The sequence below is a fragment of the Eurytemora carolleeae genome, unplaced genomic scaffold (genome assembly GCF_000591075.1).
Source record: "Eurytemora carolleeae unplaced genomic scaffold, Eaff_2.0 scaffold1158, whole genome shotgun sequence".
Classification (NCBI taxonomy): Eukaryota; Metazoa; Arthropoda; class Copepoda; order Calanoida; family Temoridae; genus Eurytemora; species Eurytemora carolleeae.
The window spans coordinates 1-25635 of record NW_019397266.1 but is presented as its reverse complement, the minus strand read 5'-3'; the positions used below and the strand labels follow the sequence as shown (position 1 = coordinate 25635).

The 25635-nt window shown below is 36.0% G+C and overlaps 2 protein-coding genes and 1 long non-coding RNA gene across 5 annotated transcripts; 2 read left to right on the top strand and 1 right to left on the bottom strand.

The window, feature by feature from the left end:
• The first annotated feature begins 843 nt into the window (after positions 1 to 843).
• Positions 844 to 8731, top strand: LOC111713139 (uncharacterized). The gene is made up of 8 exons (XM_023487942.1): positions 844 to 949; positions 2409 to 2470; positions 2514 to 2615; positions 3499 to 3588; positions 3649 to 3726; positions 3808 to 8163; positions 8237 to 8444; positions 8543 to 8731. Exons 1-8 carry the CDS (start codon positions 916 to 918, stop codon positions 8551 to 8553), a joined length of 4941 nt encoding a protein of 1646 aa, XP_023343710.1. The 5' UTR covers positions 844 to 915; the 3' UTR covers positions 8554 to 8731.
• A 2405-nt stretch (positions 8732 to 11136) lies between these two features.
• LOC111713136 (trimeric intracellular cation channel type 1B.1) lies at positions 11137 to 23226 on the bottom strand. 3 transcript variants are annotated; one of them, XM_023487938.1, is made up of 8 exons: positions 23133 to 23222; positions 22849 to 22955; positions 15534 to 15576; positions 14720 to 14793; positions 13472 to 13555; positions 12896 to 13007; positions 11679 to 11754; positions 11137 to 11297 (listed from the first exon to the last, which is right to left on the bottom strand). In XM_023487938.1, the coding sequence occupies exons 2-8, from the start codon at positions 22902 to 22904 to the stop codon at positions 11164 to 11166; spliced, it is 579 nt and encodes a 192-aa protein (XP_023343706.1). In that variant the 5' UTR covers positions 22905 to 22955; positions 23133 to 23222; the 3' UTR covers positions 11137 to 11163. The 3 variants fall into 3 exon arrangements, with proteins under 3 accessions (XP_023343706.1, XP_023343707.1, XP_023343708.1); XM_023487939.1 differs by lacking the exon at positions 23133 to 23222 and having other exon boundaries at positions 22849 to 22989; XM_023487940.1 differs by lacking the exons at positions 11137 to 11297; positions 11679 to 11754 and adding an exon at positions 11775 to 11964 and having other exon boundaries at positions 23133 to 23226.
• On the top strand, positions 20806 to 23424 carry LOC111713137 (uncharacterized). The gene is made up of 3 exons (XR_002767613.1): positions 20806 to 20949; positions 21580 to 21670; positions 23290 to 23424. It is a non-coding gene; the product is annotated as an uncharacterized LOC111713137 (long non-coding RNA).
• The last annotated feature ends 2211 nt before the right edge of the window (positions 23425 to 25635 follow it).

Genomic DNA, 25635 nt, shown 5'->3' with positions numbered 1-25635 from the left:
CTTGTAAACTTGGAATATTTGAAAAAAAGCTTGTTAGAAATCAAAACTTTAATAGAAAAGTTGTCTTCATTGTATTAATATAAACGCCGACCCAAGGGCGTATACAAGAGGGGGGCGAAGGGGACAGTGCCCCCCCTAGACCTGTAAAGGGGTGGGGCGTAGATTGTATACGTGGACCAGAGCCACCATGACAGAAGTCCGAATGAAAAATCTATTTAGATTTCATCCTAATCGTATGGGTGCTATCAGGGATAGCAAACTAAGACAATTGTTTAAAATGCCAAGCCACGAAGGCTGGAGTTTGGAGGTAGTGAAAGACAATTTTTTTAAATTTGGATTTAATTTACTTTATTCATTGCACTGCCGTTTTGTAATCTTTCTTCTTATTACAAACTAATTGAAGTGCCAGGCGTTGCCCGTGGAATTTTAAAAATCGAATTAAAACAAAAACTTATAATTTAGCTTATGTCAACTGGACTGTATGTGTACCTTTAAAGTATCTCATACTTATGCCTGATATCCAAGAAGCCATATGTTTTGCATTTACAGTTCAAATTTCGCCCCCCCCCCCCAGATTTATTTCTGTATATACGCCCTTGCAGTCCATTGATTTCTTAGTCCATGCCTGAACTTCTCCCTGGTAACAAAATTCTCCGGTCTTCAGATGCACATCAGTATATATAGAAACCGGTGCACTCCCAATGTTTTATAATCGTATTGCAAGTACCGGACCGCCTGACACCGGGGCCCCTGTAGTACCAACTCGCCAGCTGCTGGGGACCTTTTGGTACCGGCCCGCCATATACCGTGGCCCCTTGTCGTTTTCTCCCGCATTTTCCCCGGAGACGCCGGGTATAAAAAGGTTGTGGGGTATTGAATGTTCACCCAGTGGTTGAGGAGCTAGTCTGGGACAATATGAAGGGTGCACTAGCTCTTGTTCTTACTCTTGGTACGGATTTAAACTTTTCAAAAACTGCAAAGTTGTTTTTTGACGCGTTTTTTTAATTCTCAACGATTAATTAAACAATTTAGAAAGAGAGATGTTAATAAAATAATGGAAAAACAACTATATTGTTTTTTTTCTATTCAATTTGAAATATTTAAAAAAAAATGTCAATCTTAAATATTATCAATTTAACTAATCTCTAAAATATAAACTCTAAAAGAGCTTTTTAGAGTTTGCATTTCTAAATTTTTCTCTGGCATATCTTCTTTTACTTAAATAATTACTATTCCTCGAATGAATATCAATTTTTACTTAAATATTTGAAATTTTATCTATTTTTTTTTTGAGCTTTTTAATCATATTTTCTGAAGGTTTTTCCATATCTAACATTTATTTTACAAGTACAAACTTTAAGTACAAACTTAATTTTAAATTATTTGTAAAAATTCATTTTTAATTTTAAAACTTTTTTTGTATAAATTCATTCTTAATTTTAATCCTTTTTTGTATAACTTCATTCTTATCCCTAATCCTTTTTTGTTTAAATTCATTCTTAAATTTAATCCTTTTTAGTTTAAATTCATTCTTAAATTTAATACTTTTTTGTATAAATTCATTTTTAAATTAAATTCTTTTTTTGTTTAAATTCAATCATAAATTTAATCCTTTATTGTATAAATTCATTCTTATTTTTATTTTTTTTTTGTAAAAATTCATTCTTAAAATTAATTCCTTTAAGTACAAATTCATTCTTAAATTTAATCCTTTTTTTGTATAAATTTTGTATAAATTCATTCTTAACTTTAATTCTTTTAGAAAAAAATCATTCTTAAATTTAATCCTTTGTATATATCATGCTTAACTTTAATTTTTTGTACAAATTCATTCTTAATTTTACTCCTTTTAATTTTTAAAGAAAATTTTCAAGGATTTTACGCAAAAGTTTATCCTAAAAATTTGTTTATTTCCCCCCCAAAGACAAAATTACAGATTTACAAAACTTTTTAATAATTTCTTGTAAAGAAATATGTAGATACAATTTACGATTTTTTTCCCTTAAAGTTACTATATTTTTGCAGCCTGATGGTGTAAACCTTGATCTTTATGGTCTAGCAGAATTTATAGTTTGAATTATCAATGGTCTACGACATCGAGTTACAAAGATATAGGAATTGAAAAATCAGAGTTATTTTTTAAAGAATTCTGTTCCGTTAAAAAGGTTTCCGAATTAACCTTTTCCAGAATTTAGATAAGTCCAATATTTCCCCATTTGATTTTTTCTTAAAAATAATGTGAAGAAAAACAAGTGCTTTTAGTTAAGATTTAAAGAAAAAGGGATGGTGCACGATAATCATTGATGTACTCTCTTTTTCTTAAATTATTTAATTATTCAATGTTTTTAATTATTAATGATTATGATAAAAAATAACATATTTGTTATTTTTAATTTTCTCTAATTTAGGAGTTACTGTTTCTCATTCCCTGACAGTTTGGGAGGATGGGAAAGAATATGTTTACACACAGGTATAGATAATAATAATAATAATAATAATAATTAATATAATAGGAATCAGCTGTCCATGTTGGATCTAACGACTACACCTCCACTGCCTCCGGATATAGAACTAAGGCTGAAGTCCATATCCAGGTTTCAGGAGGAAAACTCAAGGTAATAATTTGGTTAAATCTTAGAAAATATACCTCGTGGACCCCTCCCCCCATTCCTAATCTATTCATCTTAAAGGGACTGTAAGCGTAATTTCAAGTTGCTGACAATGTCTGATTTACAACGGTACCCCTAAAGAGCTTTGTCTGATGAATTTCATATTTCTGTAAAAACCTTCTATTTTCATTTGTAGTTTCTTTGTAAAAATTACTTGCGCATTTCTTGCTTAACAATCAAAGAAGAGTTTATCATAGTAAACACTTTTCGAGCCAGAAAAACCACGTTATCTTCCACATTTATTTTTATCAGTTTAAGATGTCAAGGGTACCGTTGTAAATCGGGCATTGCCATCTTAGAAGGTCACATGAAATGACGCATGCAGTTCCTTTAACCTTGCCTAATCTGAAATGACGCGCACAGTCCCTTTTACCTTGCCTAATCTGAAATGACGCATACAGTCCCTTTTACCTTGCCTAATCTGAAATGACGCATACAGTCCCTTTTACCTTGCCTAATCTGAAAAAGTTTGTGTTTATCACAAAGCTAACAAATAGTATCGTTTCAAAGAACTAATCACACCTCAATCTCAAAATTATAGAATTCCTTTATCTTTCCAACCTGACGGTGTAAACTTTTGATATTTCAATTTTAGAACTATCTTTCTATAAGAATTCAGAGTTTGAAATCTTAAAGGTCTACAAAATCGGGCTACACAGAAATAAAGGAATTCGAATATATTCGAATATAAGGCTGTTTTTGAAACTGAAAAATATAGATGTCGACTGTACGCACACATTTGTTTACGTTGTACTCAAATTTTAGTTAAAACATGTACATTGTACAATTGACATGAAATCTATGTCAATTTATGTACTGTTGTGTTCAGGTGAAGGTTAGTAATCTAAGAAGAGCCACCTTTAACTTGGCTTATCCAGACAATTCATGGCCTTACAAACAGGTCAACGAGACCAAATCCATTTATTAATATTATTACTATTATGTTTATTTATTTTAAGCATTATTTTTATTCAATTTTAGCTACTTGAACATTGATGGTTTTGTTGATGCTCCATTCTCTTTCACTCTAGAGCATGGACTTGTGAAGGATATTCAGGTAAAAACAAATTGTAACAATTGTTTTTAAAACAAAACTTCTTGAACTATTTGGTAGCATCTAAACATTTTTTCTTGTTAGGTTCCTTCTGATGCTCCTGTCTGGCTTCAGAACATGATGAGGGCTTTCGCCTCCACCATTCAGATGGATCTCACCAAGCTCAAGGACGAGAGACAGTTCACCACAAAGGAGAAGAACCTCCACGGAGACTGCTTTGTCCAGTATACATATGAACACAATGATGCTGTTGATTACCAAGTTGTCACCAAGAATGTTGTTCATCTGAAGGACTGTGTTAACAGGAGGTACAGACAGTTTAACAACCTCATGGGAAGAACTTGCAATGCCGACCCAAACATGGAGAAGAAGTTCATGCAGGTTCTGCAGAATCCTGATCATGCAGAGGATTATGCTTCTGTCATGACCCAGTCATACACTCCCACCGAGCCTCTTTTCTCTGAGGCTACTACTTCTTTCTGGCTTGCACCTGTCAATGGAGATGTTTTCAAGATTCAGAAGATTTTCTCTTTTGGAAACATTATTGTTCAGCCCTTCACCGAGGAGGGAGCTTCCCACGTCACCGTATCTAACAGCACACTTACCCTGAAGGAAGTCAAGGCATCCAGTGATGATATTACTGTCTCTGGAGAGGAAAACTTTGACAATGTCGAATTTGAATTTGAACATGGAGAATGGAAATGGGACCAGGATGTTGATATGAAGAAGAGGGAGCATCTCTTTGCAACTGGATTCTTTGTTGATGAGGAACAGTCTGTCTTTGTTGAGAGGCTCCAGCATGCCATTGATCACTTTGTGTCTGAGATGTACAAGTACAAGATCAACTATCATACCAAGGATGAGGTTGAAGAGATGCACAAGGATGGAATCCAGCGTGTTATCCCCTACATGTACTCTCTGAACTATGATTCTCTGCATCAACTGAAGGAGATATTTTTCTCTGACATTACTGAGGCTGGAGTTTACAAAAGGAATGTTTTCACTGAAATTCTTCCCATGGCTGGAACCAACCCTGCTGCCTACCTCATCAAGGAGATGGTTGAGAATAATGAGTTTGATAGTGATGCTGATGCCGCCAGAGCTGTCACCTCTGTCCCATTCCACATCAGAAGGCCAACAAAGACCCTGGTCAAGCTGTATGAAGAGCTCCTAGCTGTTGCTGAAACATCAACTCAGACCTTCACCAAGATGGCCATCCCTCTTGCCTTTGCTCATATTGTTCGTCGTACCTGTGAATTAACCACCCCTCATCCATACCAACCAGTAGACAATGAAAATAACAGATATGCTCAAGAGAAGAAAGCCTGCTTCCATGAACTCCAAAATCCCTATGTTCAGATGTTCTATGACAAGTTTGATGCCATAAATGAGGATGACTCTGAGCTTTTGGATCACTACCTGATGGTTCTCTACAACTTCAAGTGGGGTAAAACTTATGATCTCCTGAAGCCAATTGTACTGGGAGAGACGAAGCACAAGCACAATTATGCTGTCAGAACCATGGCTATCTTTGCTATTTCTCCCATGGCCCTTGCCAAAGGATTAGAAAAGGAGTTCTTCTTGCCAGTCTTCCTTGATACTCATGAGAACCATGAGGTCAGAATTGCTGCTTTTGATGTTCTTATGAGGGGAGCTGCTGACTCTACTGTTATGAGCAAGATCATGAAAAAGATGGTCATTGAGAAGGATAATGAAGTATTCAACTATGTTTACACAGCTTTTGAAAAGTTTGCTGAGAGCTTTGAATCCACATGCAACCACAACTTGGAGGAATATGCAACCTTCTTTCTGAAATATTGGAAGCAGCACATGTGGATGAGGCCCAGCTATGGATTTGGAATCTCTAAGACCTATGGCAAGATTTTCAAGAAAGAGAAGTATGGATATTCTGGCTCTTTTGAATGGCACACAACTGGATCTCACAAGTCTGCTACCCCCTTGAGCATGATGTTTGATGTTCGTGCCCAGCATTTTGAACACCACACTATGCAAGTATTCGGAGGTTATATAAGAATCCAGGGACTTGCAAAGAAGCTTATGGAGAAGGTCAGACACATGACCACATATAATCCCCAACAATGGAACATTGATGAATTGAAGGATGTTCTCTTCTCCCAAATGAACATTAGAGAGAGAAGTGATGTTCCTGTTGAAGTAGACCTTGTTCTCATGATGAAGGACAATGTTGTTTTCCAGCGCCATTACAATGAGGGATCTGTTGCTCCTGGAGGCAAGCTTTTCAATTTTTTCATGGATATTGTTGCTCTTGGCAAGGAATATAACATCAACCATCAACGTGGTCTTATGTTTGGAAGTGTTCTGTATGAACAGCCCACTGAATATGGTGTTCCAATGGCTTTTATGTCTGCTGGAACCAGCCTTGCAAGCTTCCAGGCCAAGATTACCAGAGGACAAGATAGCGGAGCAATGCTGCGTAAAGTTGATTACAAAATTCAGATCAACACCCAGGCAGAGAACACCATGGCTATTTTCAACCTTGCCACCAACACCATGTTCCAGATCACACAGGATCGTGTCTACAACCACAGATTTGGAAGCCAGATCTCTGGTGTCCTGAATTTACCTAAATCCCAGATTCGAGTCACAATTGAGAGACCAGAGTTTGGAGAGCCCATGTCCATGGTTATGCACAGCCACACCACCCTTTCTGTCAGAGGAAATAAGATGACCCATCATGAAACTGAACTTTCCAGATCATGCCCTACATGCGAACACAACTTTGAGGTCACCAAGGGATCCCAACAGAAGCATGACAGATACTTTTTGAACCATGACAATGAAGAATGGGGATTCCATGTTGAAGGCAAGTACTTTGACTGTGAGGCCCAGCAGGCCAAATCCCATGGAGAAATGTTTAATGTTGTTGCTCAAGCCTTCAACCCTGTGACCAAGCACCCTAAGGACTTGTTCACTGCTGTTACCATGGGATTCAGACAGATGCATTCCTTCCTCCTTTACTACCCCAAGGTTGAGAGCTGTGGAGTTGGATTTTCTTGGAGCCAGTCTAAGTTCAACCCTGTGGAAAAGGTTGAACTGTCTTTCACAGGACAAATGAAGACTCTGACCAGACCTGAATCTGTTTTCAATGGCAAGAAGTTCTATGCCGAAGGAGAGATTATCTTCCATGGAGATGTTGATCGTGTTCATCATCTTAACATGAAATATGAATTTGAGCCCATGTTCTCCAAAAATGAGTTGGCCATCAAACTGACCAGAAACCCCTTCAGACTTAATGCCCGAGACTACCCTCCATTCTCCATATGTTTTGATGCCAACAACAGGTACCCAATTGATACCAAAGAAGAGCTCTCTCTTGATTTCTCAACTGATCAGAAGGTGAAGGCTGATGTTTCCCTATCATGGGGCCAGCATACTTCTTGCAATAACAACCCAGGAAAGGTCCAGATAATTGGAGAGCACCAGACTACCCAGGAAGCCAAGCAGGATCTAAAGAACAAGTGGTATTACCACACTTGCATGCAACAGAAGGAATCTCCAGAATGGAAAGCCTCATCATTCCCTGTCACTGATGCTTGTTTCTACACAGCCATTGATCTTTACACAATCCGTGACTATAAATGGACTGCCACTTTCCAGAGTCTTGAGCCCTGGATGATCACTGGCTACCGTAAGCTTGAGACCCTCGTAAAGACTGGACTCTTCCCCTTTTGGCAGATCAAGCTTGATAACAAGCTTGCTAGACAAACTGACTTCCCTTACAGCACTAACATGATTGATAGCTACAGCCCAGTTGTTGTTATCACTCAGAAGTTCCACTCTGAGCAAAACACCTTTGACATGACTATCCAGACCAACAGAGATCTGAATGAGTTTAAGGGAGTTCACTATGGCTACTGGGACTGGAATGTTGAGCCTTACATGACTTTCCAGGAGTCCACCCCCTCATTTACATCTCTGAGAAACACTCACCTGTCCTCCTTGAGAATGAAGATGGCTGCCAACAACCTCATTGGAATGTGCTCTGCCAACACCAAGAGCATCAGAACCTTTGACAATGTAACCTACTCCTATGACATGCACAACTGCTGGACCATGGTGTCTGCCCACTGTGCCCCTGTCCCCACCTACGCTATATTCATGAAGAAGTCTCCTAAGTTTGTCAATGATGTAGTCCCCAAGATGGAGGTTAAAATGTATGTTGGAGGCCACGAGGTCAATATCAAACCCATCACCCATGCCAAGTTTGAGGTTAACATTGCTGGACAGGAAGTTGTTCTTGGAGAGCATGAAAGCTACTACTGGCCAACCAACCAGAAATTATCAAGGAACCAAGATGCACCTGAAAACTATAAGTTCAAGGTTTACAGGTGGCAGAAGAAGTACTATGTCGAGTCCTACATGAATGTGGCAATCAGCACCGACGGAAACCACGTCTCCGTAAGTATTTATTCTCTAAATCTATTAAAATAAAAATATCTGATGATAAATGTTTTATAGTATTTGTTTCTAGGTTGTTGCTCCTGCCTACAACCAGGGCCAGTCCTGTGGAATGTGCGGAGACTTCAACGGTGATCACGAGCATGAGATGATCCATCCCCAGATGTGCGAGATGAAGTCTGGAACTGAGATGGCCAACGCCTGGGTATGGGAACACAATGACTCTGCCTGCCCTAGCAAGCCCGAATGTACATACACCGAGAAACTCCTCTTCCCAAGACGTAAGTTTTCCAGATTTTCTACAACAAAAATATTATTTTACTCTCCCAAATATTATTGTTGTATTGATTGATTGTTTTTTAATCTTGTTTTTTTTTAGAGAGCCGTTAAATGTACCTGAAGGGATAACTGAAGAATTGAAGATCAAATCTTTGATATGCAAAATGTTTTTGTCTAAAATTTAGACGGTTTCACCAATTTCTTTCATACGCAGTCACAACCAATGTTGTGTATATTTTGTCAGTTTTATAATGCAACAAGACTCAAATAAATACTCTTTTTAACATAAGTTTTTTATTCTATATTTGATGCTATGATATATTGGGTCACTGTAAAAGAGAACATAAATATATAAGGCAAAAAAAGATCAGAATATTGGCAAAATCTCCTTAAAAATTTTAATAGAAAACTTTTTGAAATTTTCATATCTTGGGCTACACAATGTATAAATAGGTTGGGAAGATGAAAGATGGATAATTTAACTTCGGCCTGTTCTCAATAGTTAACGCCTTTTTACTGAATAGAATAGACAGACTTAAATCGCTTTATACTGAATAGAATAGACTTAGATCGATTTATACTGAATAGAATAGACTTAGATCGCTTTTTACTGAATAGAATAGACTTAGATCGCTTTATACTGAATAGAATGACTTAGATCGCTTGCAGAGCTTTAATTTTTTTATCTCAAATAAAATTAAAAACGTTTCTGTTTTTCTGTTGAGAACTTTGAGAATAATCATTTAAAGTTAATAATTTGATGAAGAATAAATAATGCACTTGTCAAACTCTGTTAATTGACTTTCTACTAAAGAAATTACTTATGGCAATCAAAAAAAGATTAAAATGAAGGATTCAAAATTGATTTACTTAAATGGTCTAATTTAATTTGGGGGGGTTGTCGTAAAAGAAAAAAGAAGAAGACGACAAGAGTTCCACTGTTTTCTGGTTCTCCCTGTCTAACTAATTTCTTCTCTATTTCTAGTTTTCCTTCTTCTTCTTCTCCTCCTCCTGGACTCCGAACACCCAGGGGCAGAGGAAGGACTCTGCAGGGGTGAATAGGTCCACTGGGACACCAAATAGGGGACCAACCTTTGTAAATTACAATGAGGAAGATATTGTCGTTTTTCAATCTCAAATGTGTTGAATTCTGTAAATTACATTCTTTGTCTCTGCCGCATAAAATCCGCAAGTCATCTTTACAAAGAAACCACGACAAGAAATAATCAATTTTATAGATGGAAAAAGAGGATGTTTCCAAAAAACGGGGTATCGTTGTAATTTGGCCAAACTCATCTTTTAATGGAATGTCACAGTCCTTTTAGCTTTCAAATTCTCCCCTTCGTTAAAAAGAAAACAAAAAACCAAAATCAGTTTTTTTCAAGAAATTTACCTTCATAGATAGGAAGAGGCCGGATACAATAACATAGGTGAAATCCCCAGGGAACAGTGTTAGAAGTACACAGGCAACAATACAATACTAAACAACGTAGGCACATAGTTTCAGACAACAATACAATACAGAAGACAGTAGTTTGGGTTATCTAGCACATAGTTCCAGACAATACTACAATACAGAATACAGTAGGTTGAGTTATCTAGCACATAGTTCCAGACAATACTACAATACAGAATACAGTAGGTTGAGTTATTCTCCACATAGTTCCAGACAATACTACAATACTAAACAACGTAGGCACATAATTCCAGACAACAATACAATACTAAACAACGTAGGCACATAGTTCCAGACAATACTACAATACTAAACAACGTAGGCACATAGTTCCAGACAATACTACAATACAGAATACAGTAGGCTGGGTTATCTAGCACATAGTTCCAGACAATACTACAATACAGAATACAGTAGGTTGGGTTATCTAGCACATAGTTCCAGACAATACTACAATACAGAATACAGTAGGTTGGGTTATCTAGCACATAGTTCCAGACAATACTACAATACAGAATACAGTAGGTTGGGTTATCTAGCACATAGTTCCNCCCTCAGAAAAAAAAATATTTTTAATGCTTTAAGATATCTTAAAATGGAGTGACCGGCTATGTAAGGTAGTTGAACTGAGTATGCAGTGTTGTGGAAAAATTCTTTCGGATTCATTTGAGACATATTAAACTTTTTAAAGTAGGAGTTTAGAACTTGGAATTTGCGCTCAAACTCAGGATTTACAGATCTTTAAAAAGTTTAATATGTCTAGCTCAAACGAATCCGAAAGAAGTTTTCCACAACACTGCATACTCAGTTCAATTACCTTACATAGCCGGTCACTCCCTTTAAAAGCAACTCTTAAAAATTGTTTTGCTATTGTTCTAAAAGAGATAATGCTAAAAGTATCTAATGCTACATTTGCTGATATGTCTAAAGCTGAAATCTGCAAATGGGCCTAGAATGATATTAATAAAAAATAATAATGATCATAATAGTGATGCAAATAATCATTATAACAATAATGATAATGAAAAAACTAACAATAATAATACTAATAATAGTAAAAATAATAATAATGATAATAATAATAATGATAATAATGGTATATGTTCACCTTGCAGCATGCAATATATTGATATATGTTTACCTTGCAGCATGGAATAAATAAATATGTTTACCTTGCAGCATGCAATATAATGATGTATGTTTACCTTGCAGCATGCAATATAACGATATATGTTTACCTTGCAGCATTCAATAATGATATATGTTTACCTTGCAGCATGCAATAATGATATATGTTTACCTTGCAGCATGCAATAATGATATATGTTTACCTTGCAGCATGCAATAATGACTAAAGCAACCATATTGCCGGGTAGAACATGCTGAGCATGCTTCATTCCTGAAACAAGATCAATTTTTTCTCTTTTTCAGCAAACTTATAAAGTTTTTGTAAATCTCTTCTTATGTGTATGGTGTGTTGAAAGTAATACATAAAGACCACCCTTCACTAAAAATATCTAAAGAAAAAGATAGTATTGTAAAGAAATTAAAAGAAGACAGAAAAAAAATTGACAAACTTGGGTTGTCTGTTCAGAAACGTGAGAATGTACGAGAAAGATCAACTTGCAGATAGGTCAGCAACAGTATATAATAATTATATAAATGTATATAAAGAAATTGAGTCTTTGCCACAAACTGAAATTTTCTAAACCCCATATCTTTGCAACCTGTTGGTTTGAACCTTAGAAATTAAATATATATATATAAATGGTAAATATACCTGCTACGACCTTCTTAGGATAGTAGAGTCCTTTAACCAGGTAGAGGAGAAACCTCACAGGAAACATCTTTGTGACCTAAACATATAGGATAGTACAGTCCTTTAACCAGGTAGAGGAGAAACCTCACAGGAAACATCTTTGTAACCTAAACATATAGGATAGTACAGTCCTTTAACCAGGTAGAGGAGAAACCTCACAGGAAACATCTTTGTAACCTAAACATATAGGATAGTACAGTCCTTTAACCAGGTAGAGGAGAAACCTCACAGGAAACATCTTTGTAACCTAAACATATAGCAATCTATAAAATGACTCAATTGAGACCGGTCAGACATTAAAGTGTTGCCTGGACTCTGCAATTTCCTTGATTATAGTCAAATGTAGTCCTTCAAGGTTGATAAAACCCTGAAAGGAAGTTCATATCCTAAACAAAGAGGTCTTGAGAAGTGAAGTTGATTAAAAACCAAAGAAGTTTCGTTGCTTTAACCTCTCTTGTTTGATTAGTGAAGTCTTGAGAAGCGTAGTTGATCAATAACCAAAGAAGTTTCGTTGATTAAACCTCGTAAAAAGTATTCTTGCCTAATATGTGAGGTCTTGCGGAGTGTAGTTGATTAAAAACAAAGAAGTTTTGTTGATTAAAACTCGAAAAGGCTATTTTTGCCTGATAAGTGAGATCTTGAGAAGTGCAGTTGATTAAAAGCCAAAGCAGTTACGTTGATTTAACCTCGACAAGGACGTCTTATGTCAAATGTCATATGTCAAATGTCATATGTCAAATGTCATATGTCAAATGTCATATGTCAAATGTCATATGTCAAATGTCATATGTCAAATGTCATATGTCAAATGTCATAAGTCAAATGTCATATGTCAAATGTCATATGTCAAATGTCATATGTCAAATGCCTTATATGTGAGGTTTTGTGAAGTGAAGTTGATTAAAAACTCGAGAAGAGTCGTTGATTAAAACTCAAAAAGGGATTTTTAGCCATATATGTGAGGTCTTCGGAAGTGTAGTTGATTAAAAACCCGAGAAGAGTCGTTGATTAAAACTCAAAAAGGGATTTTTAGCCATATATGTGAGGTTTGGGAAGTGTAGTTGATTAAAATCTCGAGAAGAGTCGTTAATTAAAACTCAATGTGAGGTCTTGGGAAGTGTAGTTGATCAAAAACCCGAGAAGAGTCGTTGATTAAACCTCGGAAAGGATATTCTTGCCTGATAAGTAAGATCTTGAGGAGTGTAGTTGATGAAGAACCAGAGCAGAGTAGCGATCAGAACTTTAATCCCGTCATCAAATGCTGACAGTACCGGTTCTCCGCATAAAGGACTGCAACATGCATTTTTCTCATACCTATATCTTTACAACCTGATGGTGTAAACTTATGATATTTGACACCTGGAATTATTCATAACGGAAATCATAGATTGAAATATCTACGAAAGGTCAACAAAATTGGGTTGCAAAGATATTGGGGTTAGAAGATCAAAGTTTGTAGTGAGAACTTCTTTAATATTTCTTTTATTGAACTGACAAAAATGCCGCCAACAAAGCATGCCAACATGCTATATACCTGACAAGAATGTCGCCAGCAAAGCATGCCAACATGCAATATACCTGACAAGAATGCCGCCAGCAAAGCATGCCAAAATGCAATATACCTGACAAGAATGCAGCCAGCAAAGCATGCCAAAATGCAATATACCTGACAAGAATGCAGCCAGCAAAGCATGCCAAAATGCAATATACCTGACAAGAATGCCGCCAGCAAAGAATGCCAACATGCAATATACCTGACAAGAATGCCTCCGGCAAAGCATGCCAACATGCTGGACATCCAGCTCGCCAGGGGATGCTTTCTGGTTGTAGGGATAAAACTATAATATAAAATAAATATTAAATTAAAGTGTGGATAAAAAAATTACTGTAGGTGATCCTATAATATGTTGGCAGCCTTGCGTAACAATCAATCTTAACCTAACCTGAGGCCGAATTTAAAGAATTTGATCCGCTGTTGAAATTTAAGCCGCGGTTCAAATATGGTTGCTTCCACTTAAATTTGTATTAAATTTTTCAAGATTTAAGCCGGCGGATAATTAAAACCGGTTTTTTGGGGGATTTGAGAAGTGGCTTAAATTCATTAAATTCGGACACTGACCTGCATTGAATTGTATAATCACACGGGGTTGCCAAGAAATATGAGGGGTGGGGTTAACACGTCCGAAATATTACGGAACCAAATAATTGACTCTCCATTTAAATACTTATGATTGAAGTAGCATTTCTTTTACTCTAAAAAAGGACGGTTTCTTGATTGATCGGTTTCCTGGCGAGCTGATAATTAAAAAATTGGCAAAAAAGAGAATAAACATATTTTTCAACTTTTTCCCCCCACAAAACTTTTAAAATTTTCCTTTTCTAAAACTTTGGAATACAAAATAAAAGAGCTAAAAAGTTTTAAAACTCACTTCCTCTCAGCTCAGTGTTTTACAGTAAAAAATAAAGTAATAGCTCAGTGTTTTACAGTAAAAAATAACGTAATAGCTCAGTGTTTTACAGTAAAAAATCACGTAATAGCTCAGTGTTTTACAGTGAAAAATAGCGTAATAGCTCAGTGTTTTACAGTAAAAAATAACGTAATAGCTCAGTGTTTTACAATAAATAATAACGTAATAGCTCAGTGTTTTACTATAAAAAATAACGTAATAGCTCACTGTTTTACAATAAAAAATAACGTAATAGCTCAGTGTTTTACTGTGAAAAATAACGTCAAATAAAACCGTCTACGTGGTTTTAAGATTTTCATGTGCACTTCATCTGAGAAACAATGAGAAGGATATCGTTGTTTTTATATCTATATCTCTGCTACATCAATTTGTAAGTCAGTAATTCAGTAAGTCATTTGAAAATAATACATTTACAAAAAAAAAACTCACTTTTTTGTGCTCTGGCAAAGATTTAAAGATCACCATTGCAATTGGTAATTTAAATTTTTTTTCAAATAGAAGTTCTGGGAACAGTCCCTTTAAATTAAGATTTACCTATCTCCCATATCCTCCCTATCTCCTTGTATGCAGATAATGAAATGAACAACGTCAAATACATAATTAAAATCCTGGAAAAAAAGAAAAATATTATTCGAGCAAAAAGTTGGGCTTAATCTTATAACTATTTACGCATACTAAATTCACCTTTAATTTTGAATGCGAGTTTTAGTCTAAACCTACATTGTAAAAACCCGATTCCCAACGGTACCCTATTTACCTTCATGTGAGCAAAATGACAAAAAGAGAAGTAATGAAATTGACATTTTAAAATAGAAAACAGATGATTTGCTCATGGATAACACACACCTCTGCCCCTTTAGTAAAAGTAAATTCAACATATATGAAGCATAAAGTCTGACCGCGTCAACCTTGTTGCACCGACTAGTCCTGTTGATTGTCTGCTTAATTAAGCCAATGTCCGGGCGATACAGTACAAACTGGTACTGGAAAGGTTGACCCGGCTCGGAAATTCAAATGTACTACGGCTGCCCGTGATAAAGGTGTAAAGAGTCAATAGGGCGCGCGACTCTTAAATTATGTGTCACTTGAAATTACGCCGATAGTCCCATTAAGAATAATTTTCGATTATCATCAACGAGGTTATAGTGTATAGAGTGATGATGTACGCTAATCCTTTACTAATTGCATAGGCCGGGAACTATATTGAGATTCTGGCCTAACCTATAGTATATCAATATTAGTAAACAGTTGTAAGTGTACTGTTCATCTAACTGAGTGCACTGCAGGTAGGAAACTATCATCCCCCTGATTATCATAAAATAAGATGAATTTTAGATTTAATTTACACCTTGGGTAAATCCCTGAGCACCTCTGCTGCACTCTCCATTTTTCTAAAAAATATTGTTTAATGCATATGTTTAATGACTTCATTAATTTTAAATTTTGGCATGTTTATCTGTCAACAAACGTCAAAACGGCGGAACCTATTGAGCCCAAAATCTGTGTGACAACTCACATGGCCCCAGGGATGGTTTATGAATGAATGCACAACAGATTTACAAAGAAAATTGCTACTGAAAGTGACGCGAAGCGCCCTGATATCACAGTAATTCAATATTTGATGGTCAGTAGGAATTTCCTCAGTGAACACTTTTTTGTGATGAAAAATGTATCTTTATCTAATATTTTCTTTATTTTCATTATTGTTTATATTGTTTAACGAAAGTTACAGTTCTGAGTGCTCCACCATGGGGGTCATATTTTGTGTCACTCTTTCGAGGTTTAAGAGTGAAAAATCAAAGAATTAAAAGTAGGTGTCAATATAATTTACACGGATATCCAAAAAAAAACTATGGGTTTGGAAGCAGATATTCAAACAGTAATTGTATTTGATGATGTTATATGTATCTATATATACAGGGTTACCCACAAAGGATGAGAATATTTACAATAATGTTACCAGTATCTTTTAACTTTTTAATTTTAACTTTAGATGCAAACTTTAACATTTATTAAAGTTAGAAAAGTATCAAATGATTAACAAACTCTGCGAATTGTATTGTAAAGGGGTACTCGCAAAGGTTGATACTCCAGAAACGACGGTACGGAACACAGACTAAACAGACTGGGCACTATAGGCCTTGCAACTTTTAAAGAATACTCCAATTTCAAACATAAAACATAACGTTTATTAATATTGTCTATTTTTAAAGATTTTGCATTTCCTATTCAAAGGATTCTTAAATATTCCTAAATAACGATGTCTCCTGATTGGTCGTGTACAGTACTTTACACTAATAGAACATACTGTGGAAAATATTGCATTTTAGAGGTGTTAATCGATCTCTGTAATTCTCTTATCTCTGATACGGAATCTATATCTGTCTGTGTTCCTTTATTCATGCTTCCCTGCAACTCAATTCTTTCGTTTGAAATTGTTGTATTTAAAGAGTTTCTAGTCGTCTTTACATCTCATTTTTTGTGGGTAATCCTGTTTACTCGGAGTGTACATACAGGGTTACTCACAAGGAATAAGACTTCAGAGACGATTGTACGGAATTTGTACTGTCTGTTTCCTTATATTCACGAATCCCTGCAACTGTTAAATTGTTTCTTTCTTTGCCTAATTTATCAGATAACTATAATTAAGGCCGAATACTTAATTTAACCTTGGGAGCGTCAAATTTTAAGAATTTTCGGTCGTCCTCATCGTCTCAACCTTTATGGGTAACCCTGTACTTGGAATTCTTTCACGCATTCCAATGCACGTATTGTATATATATATGTACTCATGTGAATCTTTTAAAAACTGATTTTCTGAGTTTTCCATCTTTAAACTTTCTTTCGACTTTCCACCTTTCCGTTTACTGCCTATATACTATACAGGTGTATACTAGTTTTAGAAATTCAGGGCGCTCCGAAGCGTAATTTCAATTGACCTTCATTTAACAGATTTGCATGATCAAGAATGAAATATCCATGATTTTGAAATCCCTTGAAAAATTTGTGAAAACTGAACACAAAGCTATAAAAAACCGGCGATATCTTCCACATTATTGATCAGATAAAGGTTTCCAGGGTACTTCTACTTCTATCCATGGGAAACGTCAAAATGACCTGAATAAAATATTTAAATGGGCCCCTTCCATGTCCAAGGGTTGTCAAATTTTGAAAAGGTCACTCGATATTCTATTTTTTCACAAACCATTAAAATTCTTTAAGTAAATTGTTTTCTATGTACGGGGTGAATTTAAAAAACCGGAATTATCGATTTTTTGGACAAAAAATTTCATTATTTTTGTGTGCTTCGGATTACGGCAAAAAAATCTAAAATTAAAAAATATATTTTTGGAACGATGAAAAAAAATCTGGAAACCAATTTTTTTAACCCCATCCCTCCACGTACGAGGGTGCTAGAGCGTCGGGAAACCCGCCGGTCGCAAGGTGCAACCTGAGTTTTCCCTGAAATTTGTTGCAAAATTGTCCATAAAAATCACTAAAATTCGACAAAAATTTAATGACATATATCAATTACTCTAGACTAATTAATTGAAGTCATAACAGTTCTAAGTTGTTATTTGCAAAGAGAATAGATTATAATCTATTCCGCAGATTTTCACTTCAATTTTCTGCAGATTTTTCAAATATTTTCACTTTTTTGAATTTTTGAATTTCAAAAAGTATAAAGTCAAAAAAAGACTAAAAATACTTATTTGACACCTCTGGCATATTATTTGTAGTTATTCCCCAAATCAAAAGTTTTATTTAAAGTGCAGTTAAGGAAAATATCAATTAATAAAAAAGAGCAACCATCTCCTTATATTTATTTTTTATGCTTAAAATTTATTTCAAATTCTAATCTATCATGTATAGCATACAGATTGCCAAGCACTTGAAAAACTATTTGCTATAAAGTAATTTCTCTAAACACTTAAGCCTCTATTAGCTATCTAATGATTTCTTAAAGGGAGGGACTGGCAATGTATGGTAAATGTGTAGTATTGTGAAAAAATGTTTTAGGAGTTATTTGAGACATATAAAACGTTTCTACGACGTATTTTTACTGAGTTTGAGCGCAAATTCGACAATCAAAATTATGAATTTGTGTGGGTACGTTTCCAGAATCGGTTTTTTTAATTATTAAATAACGACGACAAAAAATGTAAACAAAATTCTACAGTAAACTAATTAGCTGTTTAGGAATAGGTGGAGAAAATAAAAATTAACTCTTATCATCTTATTCAATTATTAGTTTCAATTATCTGTCATTATTCACAAAGATCTTCTGTAGATTTTCTGGAATTTTTATCGAAAAGACGGCATTTGAAGAATTTGTAGAAATCTGCGAACAAATTCATAGAAAATAAGTAATTGAATAATATGATGAAAACGAAATAATTGATTGTAAGATAGATTTATTGACAAATTTCTTTTGAGAAATATGTTCCTAAACATCTAATTAGTTTACTGTATAATTTTTACTTTATTTTTTGTCGTCTTTATTTAATAATTTAAAAAAAAACCGATTCTGAAAACGTATCCACACAAAGTCGATTTTGCGTTTAAACTCAGTAATTATTCATCGTGGAAACGTTTTATTTGTCTCAAATGAATCCTGAAAAGATTTTCTACAATACTGCATACTCAGTTCAACCACCATACATTGCCGGTCTCTCCCTTTACTACACTATAATAACGATGATTATCTCATGATATATCTATACACTATAATATCAATGGTTATCTCATGATATATCTATACACTATAATATCGATGATTATCTCATGATGTATCTATACACTATAATATCGATGTCCATCTCATGATATATCTATACACTATAATATCGATGTCCATCTCATGATATATCTATACACTATAATAACGATGATTATCTCATGATGTATCTATACCCTATAATATCGATGTCCATCTCATGATATATCTATACACCATAATATAGATGTCTATCTCATGATATATCTATACACTATAATATCGATGTCTATCTCATGATATATCTATACATTATAATAGCGATGTCTATTTCATGATATATCTATGAATATCTGGAAACCAGCCAAGTTCAAGTAATCACGGGACATCAGTTGACGGTCAACACATGATATACAAACATTAAACAGTGAACTAGTCAGAAGGAGAACGTTCTACGACTTAGTGACCTCGTAGATTCTTCAGTTTTAAAAATTAGAAACTCATAACCTGTTCGTTCTTCTCAATTACTCTTCAGTTATGATAGAAAACATATCAGATTTTAATGCTTCATTTTGAATTGATTATACAGTGTATGCCGAGTCAATTAGCGCCTGATCCAATCAGGGTTCTGTCATGTGTTTTTTGTCTATTCTGAACCAATAGAAATAGTATGGCGGTAACATCTATCTTTCTATCTATCTCATTATCCAATTAGAGATATGAATCCTTCAATCGGCGCTATCAGTAAATGGAAATATTTACTTCTACTGAAACTATAGTGACGTTAAGATTACTAAATCTGTGCATGGTAAATTTTATAACTCTAATTAACGTTTAAGGAACTACAAAATTGTCAAAAACTAACATTTTCTAATCCATGTCTTTCTATGCAATCTGAAGGTTTAAACCGTTGAGGCTTAAATTTGTTAAGAGATATCAAATACGTGTCATTGTAATTGTATTCGGTATTAGATTGGGAACCCTGCTTTGACTCGAAACTAAACTTTATCCAAAAAAGTCAACCAACTCAACTTTTGAACCAAATCGGTCTAGAAGTTATGATAGGACTTCCGCCAGATAAAGAACCAGAGATTACAACTTTATATAGATATCTAGGATATCAGTGAAAAAGCAAAAATCTTCTTTATTCATAGATATCTAGAATATATGTTTTTCTTGTTAAGCTTATTTAATTATCTAAAGAACTGTAAACAAAATTTTAGTTGTGACCCATCATTGCTAGGGTGGAATGTCTAATTCACATTAATGCCTTTGAAACCTTTCCGGTCATGCTGGTTGAACTGAGAATGTAGTATTGGAGAGAAATTGTTTAGGATTCATTTGAGACATATAAAACGTTTTAATTATGTATAATTACTGAGTTTGAGCGCAAAGCCGACTATCAAAATCATCCATTTGGGCGGTTACGTTTTCAGAATCTGTTTCTAAATAGAAAATGCAACAAAAATTCTACAGTAAACTAATAAATTCTTTAGGAACAGGTTGAGAACAAGAAATTAACTCTTATCATCGAAAATAAGTAATCTTATTCGGTTAATAGTTTCTGTAATTTCTCATTTTCACAAAGATTTTCTGTAGATTTTCTGGAATTTTAATTGAAAAAACGACATTTGAAGAATTTGTAGAAATAATTGAAATTCGTAAAGAATAATTGAAATTCAATATATTGATGAAACAGACATAGTTGATTGTAAGATTGATTTATTGACAAATTTCTATTGAGAAATATGTCCCTAAACATTTAATTAGTTTACTGTAGAATTTTTAATACATTTTTCATCGTCGTTTTTTAATAATTTAAAAAAAATCGATTCTCAAAACGTAACCACCCAAAAGCTAGAAAAACAACTATATCTACCATACCATATTTTTTATCAGAAAGACGTTTAAAGGGTACCATTGTGAATCTCACATGCCCCTCCTGAAATGTTCGGTCACTGGAAATTACAGCATTTACGATAGCATAGAAATCTATTCATTTCAGATCGATCGACGAGACGAAATGACGAAAAAACCATAAAATTAGGTCAATATTATCAATATTAAAAAAACTATTTTTAAATTAGTTTTTTATAGTAAAAACCAATATTGTTTCTTTTAAAAATATTCATTTGAAAAAATATCAATTATTGTACTTTCACGTTTGACCCTGAAATCCCTGAATTGCAATTAGTAAAAAGTTTATCCGTGGCCGGCTATTACTACTAGAAGCAAGAAAGCATGCAAGTCAAAGTATACGTGAAAATATACACTTAATAAACATCATCATTTTAAATATTTTAATTTTTCTTTCTATTTTTTGAGAACATTTAAAAGATCAAAACAAAAGATTGCTCTTTTAAAAAAATTAAAACGCAAAAGAAAAACGTATTTGAAGAAAAATGTATCAACAACTTTTTTATTTTTTTTTATAATATTTGTTCATTTCCCCCCCTCCCATCCCTGATTAATATTTTTAGAAGTATATATCCAGTTAAACTCTGAAACTTAAACCTGTTTCTTTATACATGTTATAATATAATATAATTATTGATAAAAAAGCTAAATATCAAAAAGAAAACATATTAAGATAATATCAGAATATATTCCCTTTGGTCTAAGTTATACAATTAATAATTATCTTAAAAATTGGGATTTTTATTTGATAATTTTGAAGTTAGCTGAACATGGTGTACAGGAGTAATATGTGACACAATGTCTATTTACGATATTGCAGCGGTTGACCGACTCACCAGCCTCCAATCCAGGTAAAGAAAAGCGGTTGACCGACTAACTAGCCTTCAATTCAGGTAAAGAACAGCAGTTGACAAACTCACCAGTCTTCAGTTCAGATAAAAATCAGCGGTTGACCGACTTATCAGCCTCCAATCCAAGTAAAGAGCAGCAGTTGACGAAAGTAAAAAAAAAACAGTGCTTGACCAACCAACCCGCCTTCAAACTGGGTAAAACACAGGGGTTGACCGACTAACCAGACTTCTATCCAGGTAAAAACAAGCCATTGACCATCTTACTAGCCTTCAATCCAGGTAAATAACTGGGGTTGACCGACTTACCAGCTTTTAATCCAGGTAAAGAAAAGCGGCTGACCATCTAACCAGCCCCCAATCCTGCAAGAGAACAGCGGTTGAACATCTTATCAGCCTTTAATCCAGGTAAAGAACAGCCGTTGACTGACTTATCAGCCTCCAATCCAGGTAAAGAATGGTGGTTGACCGACTTACCAGTCTTCAATCCAGGTAAAGAATGGTGGTTGACTAACTTACCAGCTCCAATCCAGGTAAAGAATGGTGGTTGACTAACTTACCAGCCTTCAATTCAGTTAAATAATGGTGGTTGGCCGACATACCAGCACTCAATTCAGGTAAATAATGGTGGTTGACCGACATACCAGCCCTCAATTCAGGTAAATCATGGTGGTTGACCGACATACCAGCCCTCAATTCAGGTAAATAATGGTGGTTGACTGATTTACCAGTCTTCAATCCAGGTAATAATGGTGGTTGACTGACTTACCAGCCTTCAATTCAGGTAAATAATGGTGGTTGACTGACATACCAGCCCTCAATTCAGGTAAATAATGGTGGTTGACTGACTTACCAGCCCTCAATTCAGGTAAATAATGGTGGTTGACTGACATACCAGCCTTTAATTCATGTAAATAATGGTGGTTGACTGACATACCAGCCTTCAATTCAGGTAAATAATGGTGGTTGACAGACGTACAAGCCTCTGATCCAGGTGAAGTGAAGTGATCAGATGCATAATTTCGTATATTAGATAACACTTTTACATTTTTTACTCTCTTAAAATGATAGATTATAAGGGTTGTTTTTAAAAAAGCTTCTTTTTTTAAGTTGGAATTTTCGTAATCTTATAACAGCTGTTTCGCTACTTAGCGATTTCCCTAAAGACCTAATGTATATACCGTGCCGTGTTTCTCGAGATTGGATTGTAAGCCTTCCTCCTTTCAACGCTCTCCATAACAAAGGATAATAATAAGGTTCCAAACGTTTATTTCTCGAATGCTTCAATCTAAATAAGTTTAATAAGCCCACAGAAAAAGCTTTGAGTGATAAATCATACGAAACACAAAAATAATCCACTCAGGCATTAAAAAACTGTGGCAAGGAACCAACAAACACATATACAAATATCAATCATAATATGATCAAACGATAGCATATATATATATATATAAGAAATAATTACCGCAGTGATCCTAGAAATTAAGCACGGTTACACTCGTAAACCAAATAAACATATACTAAGACAAAACTGTTCACTCTCACGCAAGAAATCTTGCGCCTGCGTAGTCAGTCTGTAAACAGCTCCTAAAACTAGTTCTTTCACAATACGTTCTGTACAGATCTTCAGGGAGAACTCAGAAATACACAGGGGTGACAAGTAGACTTTATACACGGAGCATGGCTCGTGTAACAACAGCTGAAAAACAAATTTAAAACATTTCTAGCTTTCTCATCAGGAAAACACATTCTTTAAATATCTTTTTCTCAACCAGACTATTTTAGTTTCAATTATTTGACAGTTAACTAAAACTATTATTATTATCATTTTCAGTATTAGCATTATTATTATTATTATTATCATTATTATTATTATNGAGTCCGCTCCACCACCTTCCTGGAGAACCTTAGAGCTGCACTCATCCTTTTAGGAGAGGCAACCTTCTCTGTCCGCTCCTCCTCAGCTTCCAGGAACACATCATCATCATCCTCCAACATCACTACCTCCTCCGATCCATCCTCCTGCAGAGGCCCGGAGACACTCTCCCCGAACCCACTCCTACCTCTGGATGAACCAGGAGAAGGCTGGGACGGGGAGAGGCCAACCGGCTCCTCTACATTAGACCCAGCTACACTCTCCCTAGAACTCTTCATCCTCATGCTTTTCTGCTTCCCCGGCTTGGAACTCTTCTTCCTCTTCACCCCAGACCTCACCTTGGGATTGGGTAGAGGAACCTCCTCTCTCCACCGAGTTCGTTCCTCGTACTCCCAGTCCTCAGAGAGCTTGGCCAGCCGATCAACTCTCATCCTCCTCACTCTCAACTCCTCCTCACACTTCCTCAAACCCTCAGACTCCTCTTCCAGCGACTGGAGCACAGCAAGTTTCAGCCTCTTTTCTGTAATCTCCACCACCGGAGCTTTCTTGTCCATAATCCTCCGATAACAGAGTCGCATGGCATCGTACAGTCCTCTGTAGAACTGTTGAAACCCAACGTTCTTCTCCATCCTGGCCCATTCCAACAGGGACCACCTCTGACATCTCCCGATCCGCGTACACTTCTCCCCTATCTCCTTACTCTTTACCTTCTCCATGTCCAACACTAACAACGGGATCCTCAAACCTTTCAGCCTCTCCAAACCTCTGGAACTCTCTACAGGTCTTGACCAGACTTGCTTCTCCAGGTCTTCTAGCTCTAGCCCAAACCTGGCATACTCCTTCTCCTCCCTCCCAGGGGGGTTCAGCCTCATCCCCCTGCACCAAGTATAACCAACCTGGGCCAACACCTCCACCTGGACCAGAAACCTCTCCCTCGCCTCCAGTAGATACCGACACCCTCCAGAAGTAGGAGCAGGCCATTTCCCTAAGATCTGAGTCCATAACCTGATCAAAGGAGGCGAGAACTCGAACAACTTTTCTCTCTCATTCCTGTACCTCAGAGAAAGAACCATCTCCTCCCTTGTCTCAGCTTCCTCCTCTGCCTTCTGGTGATACTCCACTCCTTCCAGCGACACCAGCAAGAGCTCCAAGAACCAGTCCGCTGCGTCCTTCTGGCTGCACTTCAGGTACTTACACAATATCTCAGGATCTGGAAAAACATCTCTCAATAACAATCCTGCCAGAATATTGTAGGTCATGAACCCAAACTGGATGTCTCCTAACACATAGCACTTCAGGGACTCTGGGATCAACTGCCATCTCTCGCCCCACCAGTCATCCCCTGTAGAAACATTCTTATTTAGTAGGGTTCCAATCACCTGCATTCCCATTGCTATCATGTTTTTTGACTGGAACTTATATCCGGCTAGAATGGCTAGAGATGTAAGATCAATAAATCCTCTCTCCAACCTTACATCTTCACCAGAAATCAACGAGTAAAACTCCTCCACTCCCCGAACATCTCTCCGAACTGCAAGTCCGGCAGGTACAGGGAGATCACGGAGAAACTCAAGAAGTTCTGGCTGAACCGTCATCCTCTCCAGCACGTACTCCTTCCTCTTGTTCCTCTTCAGATCTAGTGAGATTAGGCAGGTCCATGACACTTCATTCCCGAACATAATCTGCCCAGGAATCTGCTTAAAAGTATCCTTAGAGGCATCCGTCATCATCTCAGGGTCGCACTTCCTCTTTAGAACCCCACTCCTGGGATCAATAGTAGCTCTCCTGGCCATCCTCAGGGTATCGAAGTAAGTTGCCTTCACGTCCTCCACGTCAAAAGACATGATCCGGGTTCCAAACAATCTCTGATCCGCATCTTGCATCTTCTCCACCCATTTCCTCACCTCTAATATCTCAGAAGCTGAAGATACACCACAAACCAACTCTCTCACCTCAATCCTATCCAGCATTTTCAGGTTCAATCCCCTGATCCTCTGATACTTCTCCAGCTCCTCCAGCTTAGGGTACTTCCAGGCATCGATCCGCTTCGCATCCTCCACCAGGAAATCCAGGAGAGGAGCATGTAGAGGTA